At 37.6% G+C, this 25,032-nt stretch overlaps 1 protein-coding gene across 2 annotated transcripts in view; it reads right to left on the reverse strand.

Moving 5' to 3' along the window:
- DOCK4 (dedicator of cytokinesis 4) overlaps positions 1–25,032 on the reverse strand; it is a 430,038-nt gene that overhangs the window by 61,878 nt on the left and 343,128 nt on the right. For both annotated transcript variants that reach the window (XM_049641704.1, XM_049641705.1), the window contains 4 exons: positions 18,448–18,542; positions 9,315–9,390; positions 7,170–7,270; positions 5,617–5,675 (listed from right to left, as the gene is read on the reverse strand). In XM_049641704.1, coding sequence (XP_049497661.1) covers positions 5,617–5,675; positions 7,170–7,270; positions 9,315–9,390; positions 18,448–18,542 — 331 coding nt within the window. The remainder of the gene's footprint in view (positions 1–5,616; positions 5,676–7,169; positions 7,271–9,314; positions 9,391–18,447; positions 18,543–25,032) is intronic.

Here is a 25,032-nt window from a genome sequence, read left to right on the forward strand (position 1 = left end):
CAAAAGAATGAGTCCTTTCAAGACTGAACAAGCTCACTGTGGCAGAATATAGAGAAGTGTCAATCCCTAGTTCTTCTCCCTGTATCTCCCCCATCCTCCCAATACACACATTTCAAGCAGGGAACTAGCTGCCAGCTTTTGGGATTGCTTTCCTCGGTTATTTTTATCAGGGCAGAAAGCAGAAGCAACCTGAACTCAAAAATCATACTGTCATTTGGAAAAGCCTAACCTACTCAATGCTTATTCAAGATATTCTGGCAAAAGAGGGGAAGAAAGAGAAGCAGGGAAGGAGACTTGCAGCCCATCCTGAGATTAGCAGGCCTTACAACCATTCCATGACTCTGCCCCTAGGGGATGGCCTCAGAGGTTCCAGGTCTACCATGGATGCTATGCCCTCACAGAGCCATGGACTGAAGGGACCATATATGCATCATGTAACCAATAACCAGGAGGGCTTCCCCACGGTTTTGAGACTGTGTAAGACACCAAATCTTTGCACAGCCTTTGGGTATGTGTGGAGGAGGGGTAATAGAAGTGGCAAGAAAGACAAAATAAAACTGAATTCCCTGCCAGCCCGAATAGTCCTCCCTGGCTTGGTGAAATGAGATTCAGAGCTGCGACATTATCATCTTCCTTTTTAATCTTTCCTGGGCCTGGCATCCTTTGGCCCTCTCTAATCAAGAACAGCATTAGCATGCACTTACTTTATTTATCACTGCTTGCCCGAGTATTTTTGAATCTCCTTTAAAAAAAAAAAAAGTCTTCTATTTATAGACATTTTACAACCTGATTTTCTTCTTTGAAAAATTTTTTACTATGCATTGTTTGGTGACAGATGATGACCACATTTATCCTGGGGAGCACTGAGTAATGTACAGAATTGCTGAATCACTATGTTGTATACCTGAAGCTAACATAACTCTATGTTAATTATACTTCAATAAAACATTTTTTTACTATGAAAAAACTTAAATATACATAAAATTATAAAGAACAGTAAAGCAAATCCCCACATACACATCATCTAGCTTCAACAATTACCTACATGTAAAAGAAACTTGTTTTTGATGTTTATTTGAGAGATGGCGAGAGACAGAGCATAAGTGGGGGAGTGGCAGAGAGAGAGAGAGGGAGACACAGAATCCGAAGCAGGCTTTAGACTCTGAGCTATCAGCACAGAGCCTGACGCAGGGTTCGAACCATGAACTGTGAGATCATGCCCTGAGCTGAAGTCGGACGTTTAACCGACTGAGCCACCCAGGTGCCCCATACAATTATCTACATTTTTGCCAATCCTGTTTCGTCTATCACCGCAACTATTTTCCCCCCTCTAGGGTACTTTAAAGCAAGTCTGAGATATATCATTCTACTTGTATGCAAATCAGTAAGCATCTTTAAGGTAGGACATTATTATTTACACACACACACACACACACACACACACACACACAGAATTACAATGCCTTTACCACACCTAACAAAGGCAAACAATAATTCCTTAATCTAAAACTCAGCCTAAATTAAACTTTCTCTGATGGTCCTAAAACATGTCATTTATAGTTGGTTTCTTTTAATCACAATCCAACTAAGTCCATACAGTCTATTTTGTAGCCTGATTTTCTACTGGCAGTAGACAGGCCACACCTACATTTAAATCACTATACAGGAATGCATGAAGGTAGCCTTATTTGCTGAAAACATAGTCTGGGAACACAGACCCTATGCAAACCTGAACAGGCTCTCCACTATAGTAAACCTAATTCCTCCCCAATCAGCAAAGCAAAATTCTGAGCTATGTATGACAACAGCAAAATAAACTTTATTTAAATGATTTCTTTTTAAACTGAAGATTTAGTATACTTTCCCCATCTCTAATTGTCAGCCACATGGTCTTGTTTTGAAGTATTTAGGGCATCTGCTACTTGGGCTGCTGGAGTTTTATATTTATGGGCACAGAACAGCCTGTTAGGGAAGTATTGATTTTTCTACAGCAGTTACAAGACGCTGTGTTTGCAAATGTGGAAAAAAGAGCCCACTTTATATTTAGTAAGAATGTTAGTTCAACTAAAAATAGCAAGAAAAAACTTAACCTTGAAGCATGATGAATGCCAAAGGTGGGACACAGTAGTCAAGACTAGCTTCTTTCTTTGTAGACTATTCTTGTAAGTATAGTGCTAATGTATAAAATTAGGGGGCGGGGATTTATGCCTTCCCCCTTCTCTTTCCCCTTGTCTTGACAGAACATTTTTAGTCCTTCCACTTGGAAATGAACACATTTAAGAAAAGGTATTCACTTTTCACTACTTGGTCTTTACTCTTCAAGAGTATTTTATCAAAACCACAGAGAGATACCACCTCACACACCTTAGGATGGCTGTTCTCAAAAAGACAGAGAGAAAAAGAGAGAAAGGAACAAGTGTTGGCAAGGATGTGGAGACAATGGAACTCATGTGTACTGTTAGTGGGAATGTAAAATAGTACAGTCACTGTGGAATACAGTATGGCATTTCCTCAAAAAATTAAACCTATAATCGCTATATGGTCCATTGTTCATAGGTGAATCTAGGGATATAATGATCAGATTCGGAAATCGTACAGCTTTGTGCTTAAAAGCAGACAAAATTACATGTGCCCTTTATTCCTTGTCCTCAACAGAATGGAAGAACCAACTTGTTCCTAGCGTATGAAAGAGTTTCCACACTTCCAGGTAAATATTAATGACAAAATCTGATTGAAAAATATTGTTCAGGGGCGCCTGGGTGGCTCAGCTGGTTGAACATGTGACTCTTGATTTGGGCTCAGGTCATGATCCCAGGGTCATGAGATCAAGCCCCTCATCAGGCTCCATGCTGAGCATGGAGCCTGCTTAAGATTGTCTCTTTTCATCCCTCTCCCAAGCTCTCCCTCTGTCTAAAATAATAATAATAATAAAAAAAATTGTTCAGTAAAATTTTGTTTCTGTATTAGACTAACTGGGTAGTTTCAAATGGCCAAAAATGTATTAATTACTCTGAGTATTATTTCCTTTCTGCAATTTACTTTCTAAAAGTTAGCGTTCTTTATATCTACTAAAAATTACTGAGGATCTTGATTTATAAAATCATAAAGCTTACTTGCTTTACTAAAACATGGTGATTGGTTTTTATCAAGATTTTTCTTGTCTCACAGAAACTGGACAAAAGGTTTAAAATGTAACATTTTAAAACTAAGCTCTGTACAGACATGGACCATTTTTGTTATATCTCTCCAAATAACTTGCACATAGCCAGGGCTTTATGAATTATGTTACATTGAATTTGTTGGCCTGTTCCATTAAGAAATGGACATCTATAATTATCTGAATAAAATCTTTAGCATTCTAAACACTCAATGTGACATCTTCCATAAACCAAATTGTAATAAATATATTTTCAGATTCCTAAGTAACAAGCTGAATTAAGGTCTCTAAGGGGTGTTAAAATAGCACTCCGAATCCTTAATTTTTCTTATCATTTTGTAAAAATTCATGTCGCAAGAGAGGCTTTAACACTTCTAAACATTTCCCAAGTCTAGTTGTTGTACAATAGCAGTGACCTTTAAAATTCACCTTATGTTTTGGAAGTCTTAGAAAAGTCAGGACACAACTCCAGGGAAATAATACAAAAACAAAGGAATGAGGTGAAAATTTACCCTCATCTTGTATTTGAACTATGTCATGCTGGGAATTTGTATTGAGTATAATGAGCCTTTTCTAACAGACTGCTAGAACTAAGCTAGAGCTAGTCTTTAGGGCTGGGAAAACAAAGAAAGGGGATAGTATCTAAAGCAGTGCTTTCCAATCCTTAGTCAAGAATCATCTGGAGAACCTATTAAAACACAGTTGTGTCCACTCCCAGTGATTCTGTTTCAGTAGGTCTGGGGTGGAGCCAGGTCATTTGCATCTCTCACAAGCTCCCAGCGATGCTGCTGGGGCTCCAGGTCCATTTGAGTGCCGATGTTCTAAAGACTACTGACATGATCATGTGTTGGGGGGATCCATATGTTCCAGAGATTTTCCACATTGTCTAGATTTTTGAGCGAAACAAAGAAATAATTTAACACAAAAACCAGAGAGGTAGAAATATTTTTGTTTTAAGGACAAAATAGCTGGGAAAAGTTTATCAAGTATATCATGAGATCATTAGGGAGACCAAAGGCACCAGCTTTATTTAACAAGCCCATGGTCATGGCCCTAAGTGCATAACTATCCTGGCTTGAGTAAAGATTTATGTGGAAACAACCACATAACCATTAGCAAGGCTAATATTCATCTAAAAGGGAAATCTGCCATGTTTTCTAACATTCTGGTAACTCAAACGAATCTGTCCTGGTTTTATCATTTGAGCTCTGACAAGGATTTAATCAACCACAACAGCATTCCAATGCAGCATTCTTTGGAAAACATCTTGTTAAATTAATGCCAAATGTAATATGGGCAGTACAGGGCTTTATCTGCTTTTGAAAAACACCACAAAGAATTAACAAAACATAAAGACTGAGAGGGGTACTCATCAACTAAGACAAACTGATGCTATTTTTGAGCTGAATCTAAAGATACATCATAGACTTCTTCTAGCTGGCCTTAGACAGGTGGAGATTGCTTTCAAGATGCTAACTCACTTATTTGCTGAAATTACCAGCAAGCACTGAACAGGGGGCTCAATTATATGTAACAAGGCTTCCTCAAATTGCTATGAATATCACTATGTATATATACAGATTCTGGTCAAAAATCATTCTGTCACATGAAGTAAAATGATAATGGTTCTATTTTCATTTACAGAAAACAAATCCTGCCATTTCCAAGTTGTGCTTGGATGAGCCCAAGAGAAAAGATACTTTTAGATCATTACATATTCAATTCAAATAAGCCCATCACTTTAATGAATTGCAAGGAGAAATTTACAGTGCAGTAATAGTAAATGAATACTATAAACTTGCACAATTAGCATACAAAATTAAATAAGTTGGATCTCTATAAAGAAACCATATGCCAATGAGATTGTAAAACAATTTATTTTCCAAATATTATTCTTTTCCATGCAACCAGGTCAGGGTCAACAATTTACTATAGTAATACGCTCTATCTGCTGTGTCATTAACAAAATGGAATCTAATAGTATCTTAGCAACTGCAGATGCTTTAAAATCCTTTGGCTATACTCTTTATGATATAGATCCATGCTGTCAAGTTTTTAAGAGTACTGGTGCACAAGCCAATGCTTCATCAAGTTAATTCTAAATTTGTTATGATTCATAGCCTCAATTCAGAGTTCTAGAAACTTTGAGTTGTTACAATCCCAAATTGTGAAAGATTAGCTCATTGCTAAAAATGTATTATTGGAGCATTGGTAGATTATAAAATTTATTGTTCATGAATAATGAAACACACAAAGGTAAGTTGATTTTCAGACAGGTACCAATTTAAAAAATTAGTTATAACCATATTCAATTCCAAAATATCAATTACTTTCTATGATAACTATTGATATAGACACTTGGTTTCAAATGCCGTCATTGGTAAATTGTCCTTCATTTGCACACTTAAAAAGTACAGTGATCAACTACAATGGAGGTGGCTTCTCTTTCCATTACTTACCTAGGTTTTGCCACATACTGAAAATTTCACAACCCATTGTGACGCGCATGTCACCATACCTGAAATAAAACAAAAAGCAAACCTGATACAAAGCCTTCAGAACAAAAGGTATTTGTGTCTCTTTAAGATATAAACTATCAATGTGAATTAAAAGACACTATGTTGGGGGGTGGCTGGCTGGCTCAGCTGGTGGAGCATGTGACTCTTGATCTCGGTGTTGTGAGTTCAAGCCCCATGTTGAGTATGGAGATTACTTAAAAAATAAAATCTCAAAAAAATAAAAATAAAAGACACAATGTTTTTTGTTTGTTTTAAAGTTTATTTATTTTGAGAGAAAGAAAGAGAGACAGGGTATTTGAGCAGGTGAGGGGCAGAGAGAGAGAATCCCAAGTAGGTTCCACACTGCCAGTACAGAGCCTCACACAGGGTTCAAACCCACAAAATGTGAGATCATGACCTGAGCCGAAGTTAAGAGTCAGACACTTAACTGACTGAGCCACCCAGGCGCCCCAAAGACACTATGTTTTTAATTAAAGATGTTTAATGTAGGTGTCGTAATGCTTCTAATGTAAATTCTTGTATAAATCCTTTAATAAAAAAGATCTGTCCCTTAATTTATTTGATTCTTTTTTTAATTTTTATTTATTCCCCACTTTATCACTCTTTTAATAAATATGTAAGGTAAATGTCATTATTTTCAACAAACATTTTTCTTGATTTCACCTATATTTTTAGACATTTCTTTAACCTACCCTTTTTTTTTTTTAATTTAAATCCAAGTTGGTTAACCTATTGTCTACTAATGATTTCAGAAACAGAATTTAGTGACTCATCACTTATATATAACACCCAGTGTTCATCCCAACAAGTGTCCTCCTTAACGCCCCTCTTTCACTTGCCCATACCCCCACCCCCCCAACACCCCACCAGCAACCCTCCGTTTATTCTCTGTATTTAAGAGTCTTTTATGGTCTGTCTCCCTCTCTGTTTTTATATTATTTTTGCTTCCCTTCCCTTATGTTCATCTGTTTTGTATCTTAAATTCCACACGAGTGAAATCATATGATATCTGTCTTTCTCTGACTGACTTCTTTCCCTTAGAACAATACACTGTAGTTCCATCCATGTTGTTACAAATAGCAAGATCTAATTCTTCTTGATTGTGGAGTAAAATTCCATTATATATATATACCACACCTTCTTTACCCATTTATCAGTCGATGGAGATTTGGGCTCTTTCCATACTTTGGCTATTGTTGATAGCACTGCAATAAACATTGGGGTGCATGTGCCCCCTCAAATCAGCATTTTTGTATCCTTTGGATAAATACCTAGTATTTACTTCTATAGTACACTGATTCCTGAAAGACTGAGGACAGTAAGTAAGTTCAAAATTTCCAGAAAAGACTGATTCTTGCCCTCTTGTTTATTGCCTCTCCATTGTTGTTTCCAGTTATGGACATGATTTAAGAATCACTTGAACCAAACACCCTTTTAAAGGCACAACATTTGATTTGCCTCATAAATGCACCCAGTGATACACTACTACTTACTTTTCTAACACCTTTTTCTTTTTGGAAGGTGTGAACATCTCTAACTGTAGACACAATTGGTTTATAAAAATGACTGCGAGGTAAAAGTAGGAATCCCAAATCTAGAATGAGAACAAAATATTTAAATACTATAGTGTTACAAAAGTATGTACAGGTTAAGCGACATTATATCTTTGCTTTGCTTCAACAGTGGTAAGGAATGTGGGCATAGTTGAAATCAGATTGACCCTGTGTTGATAATAGTTGAAGCTGGATATGGGTATATGGGGGTTCATTACACTACTCTCTCTACTTGTATATATGCTTGAAATTTGCTGGAACAAAGAAGTAAAGCAAATAAACACTATCTATACACTGTGCCAATGCCATATCCTAGGTTTCATAAGCTCTCTGGTATATGTTAAATGGTAGGTGTTTCGTTTCTCTTATAATATGTCTGAGTATCTCCACGGAAGCTGCGGTATAAGTTGGGTTACTTTATTCCTGTAAGAATTCATTTTTGGAACTCCTTTTAATGGAGAATTAAAAAAAAATAAAAAGGCGTACACTTCTCTGGATATGCTAACAACTTTAAATTCAGACAGTATATAAAAATTCCCTGCCCAGACAAATCTTTGTCTAAGTTTTCTTACATTAAAAACAGCATCAGAATGAGATCAGAATAAAATTCCCCAAAATAAACTTAACCCAAACACATGACATAATGAAAGGACACTACTTCTCCACTGACACCAAGTACAATTAGAAATAAGTAGGAGAAACACTATAAATATCTTTTATATATAAAGAGCTCTTACAAACAAAAAAGAATATGATAAAACTAAGCAAAATAATGAACAAAACTCAAGAACAGATGCTTCACAAAATATTAATTTAGTCGATAATTCCAGGTTGGCATACATGTAAGCAATCAAATATAACTGGTACAACCTTTAACTCAACAATTCCACTTACAGATGTTTATCCAAAAACAAAAAACAAAAAACAAAACTAGAGACATACACCAAGTTTGATTTTTTAAGAAGGTACATAGATAAATTTATAAGAATAAAATAGCAGAAACAACTTGAGTATTAAAAAGGAGTGTTGTGGGCACCTGGGTGGCTCAGTTGGCTGATTGTCTGACCTTGGCTCAGGTCATGATCTCACAATTCGTGAGCTCAAGCCCTGCATCAGGCTCTGTGCTAACAGCTTGGAGCCTCGAACCTGCTTCAGACCCTGTGTCTCCCTCTCTCTCTGCCTCTCCCCCACTCATGTTCTGTCTCTCTCTCTGTCTCTGTCTCTGTCTCTCTCTCTCTCAAAAATAACCAAACATAAAAAAAAGTAGAGCTGTGATCATGATATTTTGATCTATTTATTATTGTATGATATGATATAAAGATATATTAGGCAACCTTTCAATTCCAAAGGTCTTTACTGCATTTGCGGTTTTTAAAACACCTTGTAATTATCCAAATGTGGACCTTTTCTTAAATGTTTAATATGAAAAATGTTAATTAGAAAGAATAAGAAATAAAGATGCCAAAAATATAAAATATCATTAAGAAGGGAAGCCAAAATAGCCACTGCCCATCTTGGTTTACCATTTATCATTTCCCATTTAAAAAATAATGTATCATGAATTGTTAGGCATAACAAATTATAGATGTATAGACAGTTCTGCCTTAAAGAATTTTACCTATCTTTCAATGTATTTTTTAATTCATTCTAAAAAAATGTGAAGATGGAGAAGTAAAGGAACTGAAGTGTTGACTTTGTAAACATTTTCTTCATATAAGGTCTATTTTAAAAAATGTCTTAAAAACGTATGTTCTAAGTCCCCTTTGTCACACATAAGGACCATACAGGAAAGACGAATGAAAATTTATAGTAACAACACGGAACGACCTCCTCTTAAGCACTATGATTTCCAGTAGGTTGACAAGCAGGATAAAAGCCCTAACTTGTTGACAAATATAATGAAAACTCTTCGAATATTATTCATAATGAAAACTACAATGGCCCAAGATAAATTTAGGGTATAGGGGAGGTGGAATAAATTTATTTTCCTATTGTTAAGAGCAAGAAAATACATTAGATAATTTCCTCAAGTACAAGGTAATAGATTTCAGCTCAGGCAGGATAGTCATCCAGATTGATACTTACCTTATAATCAAAGTTTTCATTTAAGAAATTCTTACGAAGTGCATCAGACAGGTATAGAACTGTTGTAATAATAACACTAGTGATAAAAAAAAAAAAAGAACATTTTAAGGTCAAAACTTTGCATTAGTGAAAATCATTTATTAGATAAGAAAAAAGCAATTAAGATAAAAGAAACCCTATAGAAAGCGTGTGGAACAATATTATTTGAATACCATGTACCTTTTTTTTTAATTTAATTTTTTTTAATGTTTATTTATTTTTTAGAGAGAGACAGCAAATGGCGGAGGGGCAGAAAGATAGGGAGTCACAGAATGTGAAGCAGGTTTCAGGCTCCGAGCTGTCAGCACGGAGCCCAATGCGGAGCTTGAACTCATGAACCGAGAGATCATGACCTGAGTCAAAGTCGGACCCTTAACCGGCAGAACCACCCAGGGGCCCCTTAATTTAATTTTTTAAAAAGTAATCTCTACGTCCAACATGGAACTTGAAATTATGACCTCGAGATCAAGAGTCCCCTGGTCTACTGACTGAGCCAGCCAGGCGCCCCCAATGTGGGACAATATTAGATAATTCATATTTGAAACAGAGAAAAGGGACACCAGGTAAAAAAAGAAAAAAAAATCAATCACTTAAGTTCTTTGTAAAATGATATAAAGATCTATGAATTCATACAACTCAGGCAGAAATACATTAATCTCCTGATGTTTTATGGTATTATTAATTTCTGAAGAAAGCAAAATGATTACTTCAAATATAATATTCCATGTTTGATGAACATGGGAGAAAGCCACACTTTAAAAAAATGCAGAAAAAGAAATGGAGCCTAAAGAAGGAATAGATAAAATGAAAGAATATATTGAATATTTATTATAGGTTTTCTCTCTGTTTCCCCTGTTCCAGGTATTAGGGGGCATGCAAGAGCTCCTGAAGGCAGACTCCCTCTCTCTTGGTGACAGAATGCCACTAAAGAAACAATTACAGACTGTGAAATTGTCTATAACCCAGCACTATGCTGTATGAAACTACCAGGGGCTGTTAGAGCAATTCAGAGAATGGGGCATCTCAGGGCTATAGAAAGTAGGGGAGGCCTGACAAGGAGTCACATGCAGTCACGTGTAGCTTGCTGGGGAGAGTAAAAGGGAAGGGTTTGGTGAGCATTCTTGGTTAACTCTAGACTTTTGCAATTTGTTCAAAACCTGCTCCTTTTTACAGCTATAGTAGTTGACATCCAAAACTGAATACATATCCAGTTGATTTCATATTACATACAGAATTATGCTGAAACGAGATAGGCCACTCCCTAAAATACCATACACAAATGGTATATATACATGGTTGACATTCGGAAACCTCCTTGGCCTTTGCTGAGATGCATGCCTGATGGGAGTTTGTGATGTGATCGGACTCCAGTTCTCACCACAGGATTTGGAATCGAAGAGTAGAGCTGTATGACCCCAAATAAAATGAAACAACACCCCATCAACTTCACACCTTGATTATCCTATTGGTGAAACATAGATTAGAAGGATATTTACTAACCAGAAGAGTATTTGCAGTCTTTGAGGGACATAAAGGCTCATTACTGTTATGTGCTGGAAAACTATTAGAGCCTTCTCCTGGGACAGGAGAGTATTAATGAGACTAAGGGGTTGGATGACTGAATGTGAAGCTCAGGGTAAAGAAAGGGAAAGAGCAGAAAACCACCATGCCTCGGGTACCTGCTCTACCATGAGCAAGCACTGTGGTACATGCATGTTCATTTCACATATGTCAATTACATCTTTCAACAAACCTTACTAGGAAAGTTAAGTATAAGCAAAGCCTATGAAATTGCAAAGTCCTATGGTGTCTTCAACCCCCAAAACAGCAGGGTATCATCAGTGAATTTCCTATTAAAGACAGAAATCACCTGAAAATAGCATAAAGTGGCAATTTTCAGTAGCCACTAGCAAAAGTAATGATGACAACTGAAGAAATCATTAAAATGTCCAAAGAAAGTAGTCTATCCAAAACTTATTTTATGAAACTAAAGCTTAATTATCAGAAAACGGAATGCTATTGAAGAGCTTTGGAAAATACTGAGACCTGAAAAAATAGAATGGGATCAAAATTTTAAACTGCAAAATAAAAACTAAAAAAGGTTAATTACACTTCCAGAGAATGCAACATTACTGATTTCATTAAATGTTCAATTTCACATTTCAGTAACTTCTACTGTATTAAAAAAAAGTATAGGTTACTTTTAAAATCTTCACAAGAATTCCCAACTGCACAGAAATGCTGACAAATCACAACCAATTGGAGTTAAATAATTTACTCGTAGGCTAGTAGTTTAAAAAGCAAAATGTAAAAATTGTTTTTTTCTTCAGTAAAATGTGGTTTGTGGATCTATTTAATATATTTGATATGCTGAGAGTAAGATCTCCAAAAGTAAGACTCCTCTGGGCTAGAAAGACCTAAAATGAGTCTACTTCAAATGCCTTTCATTTATGCTTATAACATTCAGCCCAAGACACAGAGGCAGCTCTGAGAGCTTTTTATGGTAACTCAGCACTGAGTCAGTATCCTGGCACACAGGTCCCCAAGCCAGCTGAAGGCATTTATGCATTATTGCTCCTTCATTACAGTTGATACCTGTGGTGTTTAGGGATCTTTCTTTACTTGTTCCAATTTATCCAAAATCATGTGGCTCCTTTGGTTTTATTCTTTTACTCATGACTCAGTTTCTGAATATTAAGGACATTTCAAATCTCAGCACTCCAATTCAATAGCCAAGAAAGGTTTGCAATCTGTTACTACAAATGGTCAAATTACTGATATCTGCCACAAAAACGCAGCCACAAGGATCATTTCTGACAGCTGTAATCTGTGGGCACAGCACAATAAAATTTACACATAAAAGAGGAAATAGTGCACAGGAAGTCAAAGTTATGGCTTCAAGATTTTCAGTTGCCACCTGATTCTAGCATTTAGAAAGTATTTTTTACGTAACGCTCTCTCCTTGCTATAGAAATCCCATTTCTCATAATTTGTCAGTTTGAAAACTACTCCAAGATGATAATGTGCTCAAGCAAAAGCCCACCTCCACAAATGATAGGTGGACTGGGAGAAGCCCCTTTGTGGATAAACTAGGTATCAACAACACTAATGTTTACACACAGAAAACCTCAGGAAATCTATTCATGGAGGACAGCTTCCCTACAATCTGGTGTGTTAATGGGGGCAGAAGGGATCAACACAAAGACACTTGGGGCAGATGAAAATCCTGGAAGGCCATGAAGGGGACTGATCCAAGCTAGTGATTCTCAAACTTCAGAGCGCATGATAATCACCTCAAGTATTCATAAGACTTCAGGGCCTTACCACCATCCATGGCCTGGTGAGTTCAAGGTGGGGCCCAGCCAGATGATTCTCATGCACCTGATTACCCTGTTTCATTTTGGGGACTGTGTTGCAGAGAGAAGACAAGACAGACGGGTTGGACTTGGAGAGCAGTGATGTTTAGGGAATTTGGCCTTGTTAACCACTGTTTCACCAAGGGTCTAGTCCACAATAAGTTCTATTGTAGCCTCACAACTATATTTAAACCTATGCTTTGTTATCCTTGGTTGCTGTAGTAGGTAATTCTAAAATGAGAAGCTTGTAAAACATCTTACACCCCTTTGAAAGATATTTTAAAGAATAGAAGCAAAGACACTCCAAGTGGAGGGCACAACATAAGCCAAAACAAGGAAGCAGGAAGCCAAGTGCTTTTGCTTTTAGTCAAGGAAGCATGCAGTGTGGGTGAGGAAGAATGGAACAAGGATTGAAAGGGAGGGATTTTAACAACTCCCTTGACCTTCTCCACTGAGCAGCAGTGGCAGAAAGTCACTCACATGTCAGCAGCCTCAGTTTTGGCCTGTTAGGCTCAGATCTTAAGGAAACCTTTCCTTTCATGTATTCATTCTTCCTGCCAGCTCCTCCCAACTCACCAGGATAGGGACCATGTGGGAAGTTCTTGTGTAAATATTTGCCATAACTATTTGAGTGTGGCACATTCATCTTACTAATAGATAGTTTTGGCAAAAATCAGTATCTTCTCTCGCCCCTGGACAGGAAAATTGTTTAAGGATTATAACTCTACAAGGAAAACATCACCAGTACGAACGAAAAGCAGTGGTAGTGGTGTTGGCGGGTGCTTAACAGATCAGCTGCCCTACCATCCAACTTTTTCATCATCACTATCACATACCCTGTCTTCCCTCCTGTTACTATGCCAATGCTCCTAGCTAAGGTCAGGATTTCTTTGTGTGCATGAGATCAGAGCTTCTTTTGTTGAGAAAGTCTTACCACAAAAAGCACTGCCTACATGGCTGGTGTCATTTCCAGTGCAAGCTGACTGTGGAGAGGGAACAGGCAGTTCTCGATATCCCCACTTGCCTACCCAAGTTGTTCCTTCACTTATTCCTGTTTTCTTTAGTATCATCAGTATTTCTGTCTTTGCTGGGTCAGCCCTATCTATAAGCCAAAATACTATATAATTCCATGTTTTAAAAAGGGTCCTAGTCTCCTAATTCCTTCCAGATATAGTCCCATTTCTCTGCTCCCTTTCACAGCAAAACTTCTAGAGAGCGGCTTATATTTACTGTTTTCACTTTCTCAATTCCTACCTGTTCTTGAATTCACTCTGATAAAGCTTTCTCTATCAGTCCACTGCAACAGCACATGTCAAGGTCATCAATCTCTACACTGCACTGCCAAATCCCGGGTCAACTGCCAGTCTTCATCATCTTCAACCTCCCAGCAGCTCTTGGTATTCCGTCCTTCATGAAATACTTACTTCACAGGACACTGTAGTCTGCTGGTTCTCATTTTAAATCACAGGCTGCTCCTTTTCAGTCTCTTTTGCTGGATGCTTCTCCATACCCTGACCTTTAATAGCAGTATCCTCTACAGCTCTGTTCTAAGTACTCTTCCCCCTTTCAGTCTACACTCCTTTCTGGGTGCTCTCATTCAGTTCCATGGCTTCAAATACCATCCATATGCTGGTGACCCTCAAATGCACATCATCAGCCCTAACCCCTTCCCTCAGCTCCATATAAGCATGGGTAGCTTCCTCTTCTATGTTTCCACTTGGATACCTAAGAGCATCTCAAACTTGTTTAACGTAAGATTCTTCACCTCCCCCCCACCAAAGCTGTTCCTCTCAGTATTTCCCACCAAAGCTGTTCCTCTCAGTATTTCCCACCAAAGTGAATGGCACCACCATTCATCCTTTTGTTCAAGCCAAAATTCTAAAGGGCATCTTCCATTTTTTCTCTTCCACCCATATTCAGTCACCTGTAAGTTATGTCATCTCTATCTTCAAAATTGTTCTTGTTACTACCTTCACTGCTATCTACCTGTTCAAGCCATCAGCATCTCTTACCTGCACTGCTGTATTAAGCTACTAACTGGTTCTTCTCGGTTTCTTTCATGTTTCTCTACTCCCTAATATTTGGGCCCTGTCTTCATCTTCCCACCTCATCTTTACTGGTTCCTTCTCTCCTCATGTTTCAGCCATAGTAACAGTCCTTTGGTGCATTTAAATGTGCCACATTCATCCTGACCACAGGGCCTTTGTATATGCTCTTCCTGCTGGTAAGAACATTCTTCCTTTGCTGTCTACCTGTTAACTCCTGCTTTAGCTTTCAGCTCAAGTTTGACTTCCTAATGAAAGAGCTCTCCAATCCCAGTACAAAGTTCCTTTCATAAACATCTTCAAATAACTGTGTTCTATTTTTATGGAATTTATTTTATACTGTAGGCAACAAAAAAGATTTGCTAAATGGATGGGTCAGGAAATGAATGACCTCCCCTAAGAATCTTTGATTCCATAAATCACCTATTCACTACATAGATCTCATATGAAAGCTAAATTAGCTAATAGTAATAGTCAACTAAATAATTCAGGGTTTGATGAGAAAAAGCACAAAAGAAAATGTATCCTAGGTTTGAAGCCACCATGTACACAAAATAAATAAATTAAGGACCTGAAATTTCAACTCGTAGGCCAGAAGGTTTTACTTTCCTCAGCAGCAAGTCTGTTATAAGATTTATCTCTTTGAAAATGTATAAAACTGTGACTTTATTTTTGTACTGTATTTTGCAATGTGTATGGGAAGGGGGTGGAAAGAAGCTTGTCTCAAAGTGTCCTGTATTTTTGGTACTTAATTTTCATCTCCCTTATGTTCCTTCTTTCTCAAATTGAGCAGTTGTTCTCATCAGAAACATCTACCAAGAACTTAACAGTGGGCACAATACAGCTTTGCACACAAGCTAGAGAGTCACATGTCTTATCCTTGTGAAATTTAGCCTGGATGCAGTTACTGTGTTACCTAATATTAGACATTCAGGTGGAAATAAACCACACGAGACCATACTAATCACCAAGAGTCTGGTCATAGCTTTTGGTAGGACTTCACATAAAGCAGGGAAGCTACATGGTTTGGGACAATATAGTTTGTAGATGAAAGTTAAAGGCATTTAACTTACTTGAACACACAGGAAGAAAGGATCGGCACATAAAAGAATGCATATTTTGAGTTCGAGGGTAGGGCAGTGTGACTTCTCGGCTAGTTACTATCAATTTGGCATGTATGAAGCACATAGTGGGTAGTAAAAGTGGGAGTTTGGGTCAAAATGCCTCTTTGAGGAGCCCTGATCAAACCACCTAAGGAAGGTAGCACCATGGAAGAAAGGTGGTCAACCTGAGAGATGTAGACCTAGCTCCTCCAACTTGCTTCTACACAGTTAGCAAAGTGATAACGTTTTCTTTCCAGTGTACGTTCTTCAACATATTTTAAATATCCTTAACATCTTTCAGAAATTTAGTTTTCTACCAATATTACGTGGCTAATACCTGTATGGATAAAGCAGGAAGAGTTGAAGGCTTATTTCTGGAACACATTGCACTCATAAGGCAAGGAAAATCTCATATGGCTTCATAATTTGAACGGGAAATGGCTAGGGTAGTTGAATGGAGAGAAGACAGGGAAGCAGAATGGCAAAGAGCAGTGTCTGTTTCAACTCTGCAGGAGTTCTACCAGACCCTGGAGCCCTCTCTACAAATTAGATCTGACTTGGGTGGCAAGGGCATGATGTCATCGCATTTAGCAAAGGCTGATGGCCTTTTCCTTGGATTTGCTTTTGGAGTATCTTCTGTTTAAATGTATTATACAGAGCTCATCTCAAAGTAACTGTGCTCCTGTTTGATTAGCACCAGATAAAAATATTGAACATTGTGTGTTTACTCAAAAGCAGAATCTATACTTCTAAGTCTGTTACCCATTTGTGTGACCATGAAGTCTTCATAAACGGAGTGTAGATTTTTAGGTGAAGTAGAGAGAGACAGTATTTACTTTAAAAAAGTCACATTGTGGTCACGATTTTCAGGAAGCTCAAGCAGAGCCTGTGTGCATAAGGAACAAAATGTCAAATTTATCTTTGGTTTGAATTTCTGCCACTAAATATTCTAATTCAAGGCAAAATATCCCTGTGCACACAGGGCAGACATGATGACCAAATGATGATGCTGCATGATGATGATGTCAGCAGCCTGGACCTCTTCCCAGATGGCTCCCTGGACTATTTCATAGCCCTCTGCATGTACCCAGCATGTAGATCTTTGGTAATAAGGCCAGATACATGACAAATAGTTCCCATTTAAATCTGTGGCTTCCGGACATCCAGACAAAAAGATATGTGATTCTACTCACAGATATCAAACTAAATATGCTAAATTCTAAAGAGAGCTATTTCAGGAATCTCAATTAGTCTTCAAAATGGAAAAGCTTCTTCTGTACTTATGTAAAATATAATATGCCATATTATACTATTTGTTACTTCACAAGTTTTTAACACATCATTTTAACACCTCCACATCTATAAATGTAGACTGCAGCAGAAGCCATATTAGGCACATCTTATCAAAATCAAACCCTATATTACTGTGGCTCTTACCACCATCATACCTGGCATATGGGGAAGACATATGGTATCTCTGGCCTATGGCTAGACACCTGGAGAATTCAACTGTTATCCTGAATGTGAAGGTGTTCGGGGCTGGACAAGAGGAGGAAGGAGAAGCAGGCAAACGTAGACTTGAAAGAAAGAATGTTCAAGAAACAGGGTAAATGACAAGTGTGGAAGTAAAGATCAGCCAGTTTCCTGAAGAACTTCACCTTCATTCTGTATCCTGAGATGACAGAGACAGGAAGCATGACAGCAGATAAAGCCATGACACTGTATTCTCTGGGACAGCTCCTGCCATTCTGGCTGCCCTCTAATCTCTTTTCCTGGCTCCTATTCCTTCTAGTACTGACGTCAAATGTTTGATTTTTTCCCCCTGGATGTGCCTAATACAAGCCAATTTTATCAACTTCCAGAGATTCATCTTTATGTCAATATCTCCCCAAATGTCTTCTCTAGTTCTGAATTTTGCTGAGAGCATTATTTTCAGTAGTCTACCAGCCTTCTCAGTTGGCTGTATAAAAGAAACTTCAATCTTCATGTATCCAACTCAGGGGTCATATCTTATTCCCAGGGCTGAGTACATAGTAGACACTTAATGTATTCCGCTGAGTTAAAATGAATGAAGAAAGATTAGAAATGACTCAAGTGGCCAGCACTTGAGTTAAGTAAACAATGGTACATCTACTCAATAGAACATGATACAGCTATCAAAGAAAAAAGAAACATAAACAAATGAGGGGCTTTCTAAGTATTAATGTGGAAAGACTGCCAGGATTTTTTTAGGGGAAAAAGTAACGTGCCGTATTACGCACCTGCCAGGCAGAAAAGAACACTGGAAGGTCATGCAAGAAACAAATAAAAGTGTTTATTACAGGCTGGGGGTAAGGAATAAATATGGAAGGTGGGAGTGAGATTTTTCAGTGTATGCTCTTGTTATATTACTTGATTTTTGAACTATGTTCATTTATCACCTATTTAAAACGAATAGTAATACTTTTTAAAAAGTGAGACAAGTTAATTCAGAGTCAAAGGACAAGAATCCCTGGATTTGAAGCTTTCAAATTTGAGATCAGACTAAAAAAAATTCATTTTGTGCCTCCTCTCCAATGAGCTGCAATTGTCATCAATTTAAATGTCTTACTTGTTAGCCACCAAGCGCATAACAGTCCAGTCCTTTGGAAACATCTCTGGGCGTATCAATATTCGGAACACAGTAAATATCTGCAGCAGAAAATCCTTGGATAGGAAGGAAATAGACCATTTTACTGAGTTATTGTAACAGTCAACACACACACACACGCACACGCACACGCACACACACAGCACTGTTGTTACCATTTCCAAAGAAACTACAGAGAAGGGAGCCATGTTTTCATAGTTCACCAGGAGAAAGAATCATCGCCCTACCCATTCTCAACACCCAAGTGGTTTGCTACTCTTCCCAAATGTTCTCTTTTCTTTCTCATAAATGGTGGGAATGGCTTTTCATTCCTCTTCACAAGCTCTAAGCATTTAGGTTTTATAAATAAAGAGGAAGACTGGCTTAGCAGGCAAATATGTTCTCTTCTTTTATTATAGTCTTAAACATCAGAACTTCTCATATCGAGAGAACTATCAACAATCCTTCCTTTTAAGTGTCAAAATTTAGAAAGTTATATTCATTAAAAAGAATTTTCAGCAAACACCCATGTTTCTTAGAGGGCATTCTGAAGATATAGTATTAATAGTATGCATGTAGGTTTACAGAATCTGAGCATGATATGCGGAATACACTCAAATAAGGATGTGTGCTAGGCCGAGCCCGGTGGTGAGTGCTTAGTAGCTATGAGTGTCAAAGAATTCTTCACAGAGATGTCATGCCAGAGGGCAGTGGTATTTACTAAGATGTTATCCTTAAACCCATCACCTGGAAACACTCTTGACAGGAGGCTATTTCCAGACACAGAAATACCTCTTCTTAAAACATTACAAGTAATAGGGTCCCAAATGTTGCAGCATTTTATACTTAAAGGCAACTCTAGGAGATAACACACTACATGTAATGAGTGACATAAAGCGTGCCCAATCAGAAAGAAATTGGCTCAATCTAGCTTTTATTTAGACTTATTAACTAGAAAACAAAGATTTCTTGGTAACCTTAAGCAATGCTAGGAAAATACATCTCGCTGCCAATCTGATTGAAGTCAACAGTATGGTGATGCTTAAAACAAACAAAAAAAACAAACACAGGAGTTTTATATATGAAACCCAACAACACACTATGTTAAACGTGTAAGCTGCTTGAATATAAGATTACAGTTGTCATTCATATAATGAGGAGATAGCTAGAATCTGAAAATATAAGGAACATCTGGTGGCTGTGTGTATGTGTGTGTGGTTTTTTAACATACTCTAACAGCTTTGATCAAGCCCATAAATATTTTGACAAGGATTAATTTTAGCTTCTTTGGCATCAACACACATAGACTGATATGTAGTATGTACCATGTGGAAATGCGCCCAGTAGGTCACTTTTCTTTAAATGGCCAGATTTTTCTTATGTAGGAAGAGTTTCCCAAATGCATTCCATTGCAGGTCAGATCATTTGGGGAAACACTTCACATTCTAGCCCTCTCTTGAGAAAGTAGGTCATTAGCATACTAAAACTGTGAGAAGCCCTTTTTGATGCATTTCTAAAACTTACTCCAAAAAGTTTTTCAATTTATTCTTTTGGGTGTCCCAGACATGAATATATTATATTCCCTCCAAAAACGGATGTTTGCATTTACCTTTCAAAGAATTTGATCCTACTTCAGTTTCCTATCTTGTTGCACTTGCTTAGATAGAAAAAAAAATCATGAAGGTGGGAAGTCACATCTCACAGTCTACAATTACTTAGGAATGTTGAAATAATTTCTATAACATTGAAATTTCATCTTTTCTCCTCAAAACTTTTAGACAATTGGAAAATGGAGGTAGCACCCTTAGTGCTTGGGTGTCTGTAGGGGGGAAGGTAGGAGAGAGGGATTTCGGTTGCACAGAGAAAAAAGTGACTGAAAAAGTGGCTACAGGAGGCAGGGTATCTACCTCCTGGGCTGGCAACTTTGGTTGTTCTTCTTTCGCAGTGCTGGGGACAAAGGGAAAGTTATTCCAGGTATAGGAGCTGGGGAGAGACAGCCTGTTTCTGTGCCATCTCATTTTCTGGTTCCCGGTTATCTCACAAACTAAAAAGTGGGGCAGCATGTGACATTGTGTCAATGCTCATGTATTGACAGAAATCTTTACTTGCCCTGAGAGAACTTTTTGGCATCTCAAATAGCTCTCTATGGTATCCACGCAAGCTTCACCTACCTTCATAGAGCCAAACACATTCATTGTGGAAATCTTACAATAAAAATACAAGAACATTACATTAACAATCAGAAAATCTAGATTTTAATCCTGGATCTGCAACAAACTAACTCAATGACGTTGGCAATTTATTTGATCTGCCTGGGAGTGAGTTCTCATCCTTGGAAAATGTGGGACCTTTAAGGTCCCCTGTGGTTAGGGGTGATTTAAAAAAGTTAATATGATCACTTATCTATTCATATAATAGACAAAAATGTTTCCTTATTTCTAAATTGTAGGCTAATGTTTCATCAGATGGTAACACAAATACCTTCCACTGTAGCACTTACATGTAATTTAGTTCAGTAAGTATTTATTGTCAACTGCCACGTAACAGGTATCATTTCAAACTCAGTCCCAGTACTTAAAGCACTAACATCTGAACGCTAGATTCTTTGACACCACCCTCCTGCCTGCTCTCCCCAAATACAGCGGTATTTCCCTAAATACTTTTCAGCTCTGATCATTTCACAGAATAAGTACTTTTGCATAGATATATGAAGTTATTTTGCACACATGACAATAACTAACAGATCTTTCCCATAATTTAAAAAAAGAACATTGGTACAATAATATTCCTGTTTGGATAGCAAGAAATAAGGGTTTCATATGCCACTGTTTGAAAATTGGTAGCCTGGGAGCAGTTTCTTTTTGTTTACTTCAAATAGCACAACATGGTAACTTAACTGCATTGCCCGTTTTATTCAAATCAAGGTTCAAATGAAAAAAAAAGAAACAGGGAGGTGGTATGTTACAGAAGCACGTTTTCTGCAGTGCAAGAGTTATTTAAGAAAGGAAGTTCATATGAAAACCAAAATGATAAAAAGTTCCATTCTCAAAAGACAAGAAAGCAAGAGCAATTTTTTGTGATTTTCAAAATTATCACTAACATTCATCCATAAATATTGGGTGCTTTCTAAAGCACCAGGCACTGTGTTAGATGCTGGATTACACCTAGTGGGGTAAGATACATTCTGTTATTGATTCATGCAAGAGTAGTTCCGGAGGGCCTGTGATATGTCATACCACAATCAGCTGAATGTGACACCCGCCTTCATGGAGCTTACGGTTTGGTGGGAGGGATGAATGTGTATCTAAAAACCACACAGACAACACGTGTGCGCTACCAATGGGGGAAGTGTGAGGACCAAGTAGTCCAGGTAGAGGGAAGAGCACCAAGCTTGAAAGGCAAGAGACAACACAGGGCTGTCTGGACTGTAGTGGGGAGTGGCAAGAAATGGGGGTGAAAGATAAGAAGGGAAAAATCAAAAGCTGACAGACAGATGATAGATAGGGACCAATCAAAGATAAACAAATAGAAGAAAGATAAATAAAAGGTAAATAAATCTCATTCTTTCTTCATGGTAAGGAACATGGAAGTTTACCCTGAGGGTGATGAGAAGGCTGTTAGGGGTCTCATGCAGATGTGGGAGAAGATTAAATGTATTTTATGCAGATGTGGGAGAAGATTAAATGTATTTTACATTCATTTTCTGACTGTGTCATACAAAAAATTGTTTTGTGTTTACACATAAGACTGTGGTATGTGAACAGCACAGGATAGAAATTAAGTTCACGAAACAGAATTAGTGAGAGACAGGAGACAGAACTCTGAGACCATGAAACGTGAATTAAGAACTCAAGAAAATAAAGCATCACCAGGTAGATAGACCAGCACACAGTCTCCTTGTGTCAAAAGCAATGAACAGGGACAGAGCCTTCTAGGAACACATTTCCTTTACTTACGATTTAAAGTAGAGTCGAATATTATTTTAAAAATTTGCCACAAATTTCAAATGTGTAACACCCTTGATATGGAGTTTGAATTCAAATAAAGGGTGTTAATAATAATTATCACAGTGAAATTCATACCCTTAAAGTTGAATAAGCACATTATGTAAAAATAACTCCCAAGTGGTCTTCAGTCTTCAAGAGCTATAGAATTATTTTTCTATAATAAAGACTATAAGCTGAAATAATCATAGGGAAAAAGATGGTTTGTGAGGTATGCAGACATTTACTGAGAGGGCTGTTTCAACGAACAAAGATATAATATTCCAGGCTCTGTGCTTAGGACACAAAGACATGGTGTCTATTCTCACAGAGCACAGTCATCAAGGAGTCAAGGAGACAACAATTACAAGGCAATGTTGGATGTTATCATGAAGAGGGGGTGGTGGGCACTGTATTCTGTGAATGCTTCATAAAGAAAGAGATTCCTAGGCTGGATTTTACAGAATGAGTCAAAATCAGGGAAGGGATTAATAGGGGTACAAATTAAGTAATGCAAATGAGTAGTGGTGGAATAGGCATTTCAGGTAGATTAAAAAAAAAAAAAAAAGAAAAGAAAAAGAAAAAGATTCGGAGGAATTAAACCCAAGTAATTTTAAGTGGCTAGAGTGAGATGTGTTTGGAAGAGAGTAGAAGGTAGAGGATACTGAGAATGTAAGGTAGACTGAAGACAGGGATGATGTTGGCAAAGACTGGGTCTTGTCCCACAGGGAATGTGAAGTCCTCAGGGCTTTAAAGTTGGACTGTGATGTGATCAGATATAATTTTGGAAAGCTAGTGGGCCAGTATATGAGAGACAATGAAAGGTTTTAATAGTGCTGTACTTAACTTCCAGAACATGTATAATATCACATTTAAGCAGGATCCCCACAGTTCTATTTGAAAAGTCATAATCAACAAAGAACAGGAAACTCACTGCTCTCTATGTACCAGAAATACCATGGGTATGGACAAAACTTTAGCCCTCAGTAGAAGGTGGGTGTATAATAAAACGTTACTGATTACAGAAGGAGGAAAAAAAAACCCTAATCACTTCCTAGTCTTGCTTTTGTTCATTTCTAAAATAATGCCATTCTACAAAAGGAAAGAACTAAATAATGCAGAGTACCAGTCCTTGGGTCCTTGGTCCTACACAGTTCTCTTGACATTGTTACTTACACCACTCACACATAGCACCCGAGGACCAAGGAGAAGAAATGGCATACTGTTCAAAATGTCAGAAGCTACCCCAAGAATCACCCTGGAGAGGTCCTGATTCTTCAAGCAAGAATGGAGTAAAAACACCAATAGTCTTAGTAAATACGAGAACTACATACTTTCAAATTTGTTTTCATTTAGAGAACCACTGTGAAATGCTAGGCCAAATCTTTCTTTGAATTGATAAGAGTAAAGAAAAAAAAGCAGTGATGCTAGGGATAAAGAACAACAAAAATGTTAACCTGAATGTTTCAACATCTAATCTGTCAGTATTAATGAAGATTTAAAGTGCACATATCGCAGTTCTACTTCAGGAATTCATTCTGCAGCAATAAGGCCATAAGCACAGAGAGATGTGTTATCATGATGTTCACCACTATACCCTTTCCATTGGCAAAAATCAGAAACATCCTGAACACCCAACAAAAGGGGAATGATTACATTATTTAGCATCCATACAATGAGATTCAGAAGAATAAAAGATGTAACAAGCTCTATAATGTTCAGGACATATTACTATGTGGAAAAGTGCAACTACTATGAATGCTATATTCCATTAAAAATACGTGTGTATATACCATAAAAAATAATCTATGAGGATGCAACCTTATGTGTTAACAGTAGCTCCCTCTGGGGATCAGAAAACATGTATGTGGAAGGGAGGCAGACATATACTTTGATCACTTTTAACTAGTAGGTTAAATGGGATTCTTCCTGTCTAATCCCAATAGCAGTTATAATTTTCCATTGACTATCACTTTACTAAGCTCTGCCCTCCCTTATGTATTATATAGTCCATTTCTAATCTAAAGGTAGATACAAAACCCTCAAATAACTCTTTCCATTAACTTGGCCTTTCATCTCTATGACTGGAATTGCCTTATTACTTTTAAAGAGTGGACAAATGAAATTTTATGCAATTTGATAGCGAAGATTTTGGTTTCTAACAAATGTCATTAGAGTTTAGGGAAAAGGTGAGTTGAGCTGCGTGAACAAGAGCTCAGATGTTAATAGAATTCCAGGCCCTCTCAGTTACTTCCTTGGCGGGGGCGGGGCGGGGGGAGGAGTTTGGGGGTTGGTTGGCCAGGAGTAAAATGAGGCACTGTAGGAAAAGTCTTTAGCGCAGCATCTGGCCCATAGCAGTGGGGGTGGTGGTGAAGAGGTAATATCAGCCATCATCACTGTTGTTTATATACATCCCACTCAATTATAACTTAATGATTTAGATGCTGTTAATAACATGAAAGCATTAAGACTAGCAAAGACTGTTTTGCTCGTCTTGATATCCCTAATGTCTAGCCACCGTGCTCAATATATGTTTGTTGAATCAAGTAACTGTCATTTGTAATAAAATAGTAATAGTGCCAAC

The sequence above is a fragment of the Panthera uncia genome, chromosome A2 (assembly GCF_023721935.1).
Source record: "Panthera uncia isolate 11264 chromosome A2, Puncia_PCG_1.0, whole genome shotgun sequence".
Lineage (NCBI taxonomy): Eukaryota > Metazoa > Chordata > Mammalia > Carnivora > Felidae > Panthera > Panthera uncia.